The 8,238-nt window shown below is 36.1% G+C and overlaps 1 protein-coding gene across 1 annotated transcript; it reads right to left on the minus strand.

Annotated features, from left to right (window-relative positions):
• Positions 1-5,580: 5,580 nt before the first annotated feature.
• LOC134262801 (uncharacterized) lies at positions 5,581-7,988 on the minus strand. The gene is made up of 2 exons (XM_062745129.1): positions 7,410-7,988; positions 5,581-6,441 (listed from the first exon to the last, which is right to left on the minus strand). The coding sequence occupies exons 1-2, from the start codon at positions 7,986-7,988 to the stop codon at positions 5,581-5,583; spliced, it is 1,440 nt and encodes a 479-aa protein (XP_062601113.1).
• Between the last annotated feature and the right edge of the window lie 250 nt (positions 7,989-8,238).

Here is an 8,238-nt window from a genome sequence, read left to right on the forward strand (position 1 = left end):
TCTAGAATGCACATAGATCTAAGTGTTGCGTGTATTTGAGATATCAACCACGGATTTGGTTCTTTTTTTCTTTTAAAATAAAAAGATTCGAAATAAGGTACATTACGTTCAACATCATGAGCTGGCAACAAAACGGAAACTCTACAGAAATCAATTCACAACAGTCACTTTTTTTATAATTATAATTTTTTTTGACAAAATTCTTCAAATTATTTATGCTCAAATGCAAATAGACGTCATGAATGACACATTATATTATCATTGATGCACGTAAGCATGAATGAAACGAGCGTTATAAATTTTAAATTTGATATGAAATAACACATGACAATAATAAATTTAAGACATTCTATCAAAAAATTATTGACAAATAAGGAATTATATAATCAAGAATAAATCCGATACACTCATACATGTAACTTATTTGAAGTATTTACGCATATGATGAACTTATAAGTACGATTAAAATGTAGGACCTTGCTTCAAATTTCCTAAATGCTCATCGTTCATAAAATGTGAAATTCATATTGGCTGCAAGTACCTCTCAGATATTTTGCATAAAGGTGCATATATGTAATACTTTTATGTATGCCAATTTTGGAAAGTTTGGAAAGTTTGCAAAAACATCAAGTGACTTCTGACACAGTATTCAGCAGAAACATCAAGTGACTTTTGTAAATTAGAAGCAGATTCAGACATTAAGGCACATTCAAATTTCAAAATAATAGCCGTAAAATCGGCGTTTTAAAGCAGTTTTTAACTTTATAGGTATATGTGTTCCTGCGCATGTGCCAAAGACGGTGGCCTGTGTGCCAAAAAATTGTATGTAGCGTACCATGACATTGTGCTCTACAAAATAACATGTGATAGGCTTTGTGATTTCAAACTTAAATTTTGTCTAAAATTAAAGGCAGATATTGATGGTTCGTGGCTTTACCTCTTTTAAGTGTACTTTTTCTATTATGTCTAAATTTCCATATCCCCAAACTTCACAAGAATAAAGCAAAATTTTGCTGATGACTTTATCAAACAAGTCTAACTAACAATTAATTGAAATATCGACTTTTACACACGACTCCATACATTGCTTTTGAAGCTTGTTCAGTTTAAAAATGTTTTTTGCTTTTTTATATTTTCCAATTCTTGACAGGAATAAACCCGAGTAACAAAATTCTTTCACAAAGGAGGTTAAGAATAGCATGGTCAGAGCTTCTCGGGTGAGCGATGTGGTCCATGAGCCTCTTGTTCAAAACACAGGTTGACCTTTGAATATTAGGTTTTTTACTGTCAAACGTTTTTTTCTAAAACAAAAAGTATTAACTAGTCCCGAAATTATGTCTTCCAAATTGGCTATGTGTTTTAAAGTCAATCATACATCATCAGTGATTATTTGTTGAAATTTGGCAAACGGTACGTTATTTGTTATTATTTTTTGTTATCAAGAATGTTACCAACTTTTGATGCCCATTATATTTTTTTTTTCTCATGGAAATCCACCTGCTCATTTGTCTATAAAACAGACATTGGTTGACGTAAATTTTACTTATACCATCGTTCTTGTTTTTCTGACTGTAAACCAAAATTTCAATACATGAGTCTACTCTGCTCTGTTTTTTGCCAAATATAACATGAACCTTTCAGTTGTTGTAAAAGAGCATTTATTTGTATGCCAAACAAAAATTACCAAATAAGGACAAAAATTAGAAATGACCATATTTAAACATATTCTTAATTAAGATTAAACAAATATAACAACAACCTAAAAATAGGACTAGAAAAAATTTTGGCAAAAAAGATGGGACAATCCTTTAAAAAACGCCACAAACTTGTCAATAACTAATAAGTTATAGACAAGTGCCCCATCCAGAGGAGACGAATGTAAAGCAGATACACAGCGGAAATGTCAACAACGTAATACTTATCAGGTTGACATAAGAAAATTGTCATACATAATCTATAGTAAAGGGGGGGGGGAAACTACTGCACAATTTGTTCTACTGTACAAAGTATCCTATAAAAACATTTTCTACATTTCCAACAAACTTGAAACTGTTCACAATTAAACCTAGCTACCACAGGAGTCATATGAATTGTAAAGAATTACCTGTATAACACAAAGTCCTGAGTTGAAACATAAGTAGCAAACTATATGTACAGGCAAATCGTTTCAATAATACAATTTTTAAAACAAACCTGTGTAAAATTTTTATATACTATACAATATTGAGAAACTTTGCATAATGAACAAGCAACATGTCCCCAAATATTAATTACTAACAAAAATACATGCACCATCAAATTCAATGTCTACAACAATGCTGCCTCAGACAGTCATTGTATTGATAAGAAAAAGTTTTATATGTACATGTACCCAAATGCTGCCTCAGACAGTCATTTCAACTACCAGTCACTAATTGCCAGCAATGCCGCCTCAGACAGTCATCGCAGTTATTCAGAAATTCACAAAAGTAATGCTGCCTCAGACAGTCATTTAAGTTACAGATAAAATTCAATGTCCACAACAACGCTGCCTCAGACAGTCATTGTATTAATAAGAAAAAGTTTTACATGTACATGTACCCAAATGCTGCCTCAGACAGTCATTTCAACTACCAGTCACTAATTCCCAGCAATGCCGCCTCAGACAGTCATTGCAGTTATTCAGAACTTCAGAAGAGTTACATATTTTTATAAATGTCACATTATGCCTTCTACTTCACTCACAGGTTCAACAATCCTTAACAATTCTACCGTTTGTGAACATTATAATAAAGCAATGTTAAAAATGCAACAACACTATGGGTACTGAGCTTGAACCCCCCTAAAATACAGCTGCCTCAGACAGTCTGACCTGATTGGGAAACATCAATACAATCAAATACTGGGATTCGAAAGTAACGTTTTACTGCATTTGAATTCCAACGCCCCATTAGACAGATTTTATCCTCAGGTATTTTACACTGAAAAGCATGTGATGCTGCACCTATCCAAAAGCTATGCGATTTATAGTGCTTTGAGCTAAGCCCGATAAAAGCCAAACTGTTTTTCAATGCTGATGTATAAAATGACTGTGTTACTGGAGCAGATCCATCAAAAGAGAATAAAGGCCCTTGTTTTGTCCCTCTTACTTTCAGATATTTTGCCATTGATTGTACTGGACAAATAGACTTGGATTTTTGAGCTGCTATTTGCAGACATACTGGTCTGCCTGTGTGATTGTGCTTGAAATGTTGAAGTGTCAAAGTCATAAATTCCTTTTGTTTTTTATCTTTAGACAAATTGCTTAATTGAATTAAATTCTTGTGCCCAGACCTTGTTGACTTTGCTGTTATTTCTCCCACTCGCAAAAAAGCAAAAAAGCTAAGTGTAAACATTGCAGCCAGAAGACGCTTGTTATACTTTCCACAAACCGTAAACTTTCATGCTCGAATTAACTGAAATAAGATTTTTGGTGTTATCGGTAATCGAATATCAGGTGTACTCGACAAGTGTTGAGCACCCTTAACGAGTTTTTTTTACAACAAAAAATTGTGTTGGATCTGCTAGCCCTTGAATTCTATGATAGTAAGAGATCCCAGCTAAATATGTATTGATTGTGTTATAAGATCTGCCCTTGCGGTGTAACCATGCTATAAAATATACTACATCTGTAACTTGGGATGGGAATTTAGCGCTTGTTGAGAACGTTTGCCTATGGTATTTGTCATATACAGCAAGTGCGGTCTTGTAAGATGAATGAGTATTTTGAGAAACTGCTGCTTGCAATAATTCAGATGCAGTTTCTTCTAAACTTGAAGGTACTTGACTGGTATGCTTTCTGGGTATTGATCCATATGTGGTGCCAAAGCCCTGAATTTTTCGACCTGTAAACGCGAAAGTAAATCTGGTAAGATATTCAGTTTCCCAGGTATATGTTCTGCTTTGAAAAGAATGTTAAAGCGTAAGCAAGCTAAAACCAAACGTCTTACTAAATGCATAACTGGAATATCTTTTGATGATATTTTGTTAATAATATTAACAACTGCCATGTTATCTGAATAAAAAAGGATAGAGCTGTTGGCTAAACTCTCCCCCCAGGTTTCAACCGCTACGACAATAGGAAATAATTCCTTAAATGTAATATTATAATCCTGCAAATGTATCTCTTCCCAGCCCCCATAAAACCATTTCTTGCCTAAAACTGCCCATATCCTAAACTTCCAGCTGCATCAGTGTACATGTTAAGTTTATCTGAGTTTTGCCATACCTCATCTATGAATATAGATTTTCCATTAAAATTGTTTATGAATTCACTCCATGCTTCTAAATCTAGCCTAGTCTGCTTATTGAGACGAATTCTGAAATGGGGTTTACTTACTCCTTTTGTTAGATTTATAAGACGTCGCAGGAAAGCTCTTCCAACTACGCAACATGCAAAATTTAATAAACCAATTAAAGATTGAAGATTCCGCAGTGTGATCTTTTTGCATTTTTTGGCTGAATCAAGTGCAAGTTTAATTTTTTGTATTTTTTCTTGTGGAAGCCTAGCCTCCATTTTTATAGTATCTAATTCTATCCCTAGGAATACCATAGTTGTTGAAGGTCCCTCTGTTTTATCGGACTTGATTGGGATTCCAAGAACATCACACATAGATAAGAATTGTTTTAATGATGAATGACAAATGGCAGAATTAGGAGGACCTATAAAAAGAAAATCATCCAATATGTGCAACATATTGGGAACCCCAAATTTGCTGCAAGCAATCCATTGTAATGCTGTGCTAAATGTCTCAAAAATAGAGCACGATATAGAACATCCCATGGGAAGGCACTTGTCATAATAAAAAGAACCCTTAAACTGAATTCCTAATAGCTCATGATCGTTTGGATGAACCGGTAAAATTCGAAATGCTGATGCGATGTCTGTTTTCGCTAGCAAACAATTTTTTCCAATTTTTTTTATAAGTTTAATTGCATCATCAATTGTTGTATAAGATACTGAGCATAAATCATCCGGGATAAAATCATTCACAGAACCCCCTTCAGGATAAGATAAGTGGTGAATAAGGCGAAATTCATTTATTTCTTTCTTTGGGACAAGACCAATAGGGGAACATTGAAGATTTTCAAATGGGGGTACCTCGAATGGACCTTCAATCCTACCAAGAGAAATTTCTTTCTGCAGTTTTAGTGCTACAATATCTTCATGTTCTTTTACCGAAAGTAAATTAGATGAACGCCTTGACTGTCTCGGCCCATTATATTGAAGATGAAAACCTTCCCCAAACCCTTACATAAAAATGTTTTTAAATCTTCATCATACCCATTAAGAAAGTGTTCTAGGGTTAATACTCTTACAGGAGTGACAATTAATCTATTTGCTTGTACTAGTGGGTTTTTTTTGTCTGGTTTGGGACCCTGGGACAGTGGTTTTTGATTGATCTCCCCATGTGCAGAAAAGCACTGAGTGTGGCTTCCTGCACTGGGGGCAAAGGTGTCTGTATTGACAGTTCTGGGATGCGCAATGTCCTGTTTTGTGGAAAGCATAACAATATCCCTGGGGTATTCTCTTACCTCTATAGGCCCCCCTTTGTTTTGGTATCAGCCACGAAAATTATGTGTCTGATTGCCATAATTAGATTGTCGCGATGTGGTGGCCATAACCCAGTACTCATAGTGCAGTTGCCCCCATGGAATTGACATTGATTCTATGTCCTTGCGGACTTGCCTATCATATGATAACCATGCCAAACCTGTGCGTCTGCTAGCTAGCTCGCGCACTATTTCACCATGTTTGATGACCGCTGGTACCAAGTTGGGGAATTTCTCAGAGGAAATGGCCAAAAATTTTAAAAATGCTGTGGTCCACTGATCAATAGATTTAATGGCTGTTTTTGATTTTGAGGTCACAAACTTAAATTCTGATTTACCCATGCTTTGCAAGTGTACTGACTTATCCCTACTAAAATCATCTTTTGGTATTAATTTTGCAAAGTCAATGTACTTGTTTTGCCATATTTTGTTTTTGAGTTTACTATCGACTTGAGAAGAAATTGGAGTTGATAAGAGCTGTTGCTCATCATCTGAATCACTCTCCTCACTGGATGAGCTGTCCTCTGAGTCATTATCTGACTTATCTTGATCCGAACTAGAGTCTAACATGCTACCTGAAGAGGACCGTCTTCTACGTTTCCTTCCTCTCGAGCTTCTTTGGCGTTCACGTCCTCTTTCCTCCCCAGATTGACCACCAGCCGACTGTTCGCGGATTGCCTTTAGGACTTGCTCCGTTACGGCAGCTACTAGCTGCGGCTGTAAGGTATCAGAAGCGTCCTGCTGAACCGCCTGTTCAGCTTCTAAAGCGTCCTGCTGAGCTGCCTGATCGGCTGAACCTGCCGCGGCTGGTACTTGTCGTCTTAGCCTTCTGGCCCTGGCTGGTCGCCTCGCTCCAGATGGTTCATTCACCTACAATATATCTTAAGAAGATATGAACCTAATCAATAAAAATATTTCAGAGCTCATAACCTGACCATTAAAGCAACAATTTAAACTTTGATTCTTCAGTTAAAAATACAATCTTAAAATTTTAAATAATTGGATAAACTTAATAAGGAATCTTTAGAAACCTCAACAATATAAGAATGTATGTATCTTATTCATTTTGTGCAATACATTCAGAAAGTAGACCTCAACCATATTTGGTGAAAATTCTAACAAAACAAATAACCCCAACCATATAGGGGTGCAGCAACTTACCAACCATAAACCCCCATCATAGGGGTGTAAAATATGTAAATTCAACCCCGACCATATAGGGGTGCAAAACCCTGATTAAATAATACCCCGAGCATATAGGGGTACAGGATATTGCTTAAGTAACTTCAATCATATCAATCATATATAGATGCAAAATCCTGCTAAGATCAAACCCCGACCATACAGGGGAGCAGGATATTGCTTAATAAACCCCGACCATATAGGGGTACAGGATCCTGCTTGAATACAACCCCGACCATATAGGGGTGCAGGATATTGCATGAATTAACCCCAACCATATAGGGGTGCAAAAAACCTGCTGTATTCCAAGTAACCCCGACCATATAGGGGTGCAAGATCCTGCTAAAAGTCAACCCCGACCATATAGGGGTGTAAAATCCTGGAAATTAAATCATGTTTAGTTTATGTAAGTTGCTTATCAATAATACACCATATTGGCAAATTCAAATAAAACAACCCCAATCCACAGGGTTGCCATATATTTAGATTGAAGTGAGTTTATTTTTATATAGCATAATAATATACTAAAGACTGCATCAATCGCCAATGAGCAATTAAATCAAATGAACATAGTAGAATGTATTATAATTAGACTAAATATGTTGTACAGATAAATACCCACCATTATTGATAGACTTTATCATTGAAACAATTACAGCCCTCACATTATTATAATATTTCTTATTTCCTTGATAATTCAAATGGACCCCATCAGCCAAAAACACTGCCCGTTGATTATTAGGACACCAGAAACCAGACAGGCGAAAGAATGTTGCTGAGTCTACATTCTTCAAGTAATTGGACACTCGTCTATTTAGTTCATCCACCCTCGTGTTAAACCATGCTGTGTCCACGTGAAACCGGATACGCCTTGTCGGGGGAATTCTATGCAATGTCTGTAGCACCACCACTTTCTTCACATTTTCCTCATAACGGAGATAAATTACAAAGTCTACCAGCTCACGGTAAATATCATTCACTGATGTATTTCTCCTACACAGGTCGTTTGATACGGCTTGTAACAAAACCACATCTGGACGCAAGTCTCTAACGTAATATGTACCTTGCGCGCGAATCTGAGCCAGTGACGCTCCTCCGTATCCTGAATAAAAAATCTGTACCTCCTCCGAATTAAGATTTAAATTCGGTGTCACCCGATGGTCAAAATTATCTGTTACAAAGTTCTCAAGTCTGCGAATAAAGGAATGCCCCAAAATAAGGACTTTTATTGTCATTTTATCCACACCATGTCCATCCCAGCGTGGGATAGACACCGATTCCAGGACCACGTGCAACGATCAGCCTAAATTAAGGCCTTTATAAACAGTAGCGTAAAGTAATTCTTCACATCAAATACTTACAATGTAGTATAAACGGTAGATCCTTATATAATATAGCCAATAATGCAATCAAGTTGGATATTAAACTTCAATGAATGAAAACATCTTCATGACAGTGCACATGCAGACTTGAGACAATGACTAC

Source organism: Saccostrea cucullata, unplaced genomic scaffold (genome assembly GCF_032062105.1).
Source record: "Saccostrea cucullata isolate Sc308-1 unplaced genomic scaffold, CSIRO_AGI_Scuc_v1 ctg11683, whole genome shotgun sequence".
NCBI classification, from domain to species: Eukaryota; Metazoa; Mollusca; class Bivalvia; order Ostreida; family Ostreidae; genus Saccostrea; species Saccostrea cuccullata.

What these genes read in the sequence shown, in the direction of transcription:
- LOC134262801 (XM_062745129.1), bottom strand. Translation starts at nt 7,988, where the DNA reads ATGACAATAAAAGTCCTTATTTTGGGGCATTCCTTTATTCGCAGACTT. An exon ending in ATTATAATAATGTGAGGGCT is followed by an intron (nt 6,442 to 7,409) that starts GTAATTGTTTCA and finishes GATATATTGTAG; the next exon opens with GTGAATGAACCATCTGGAGC.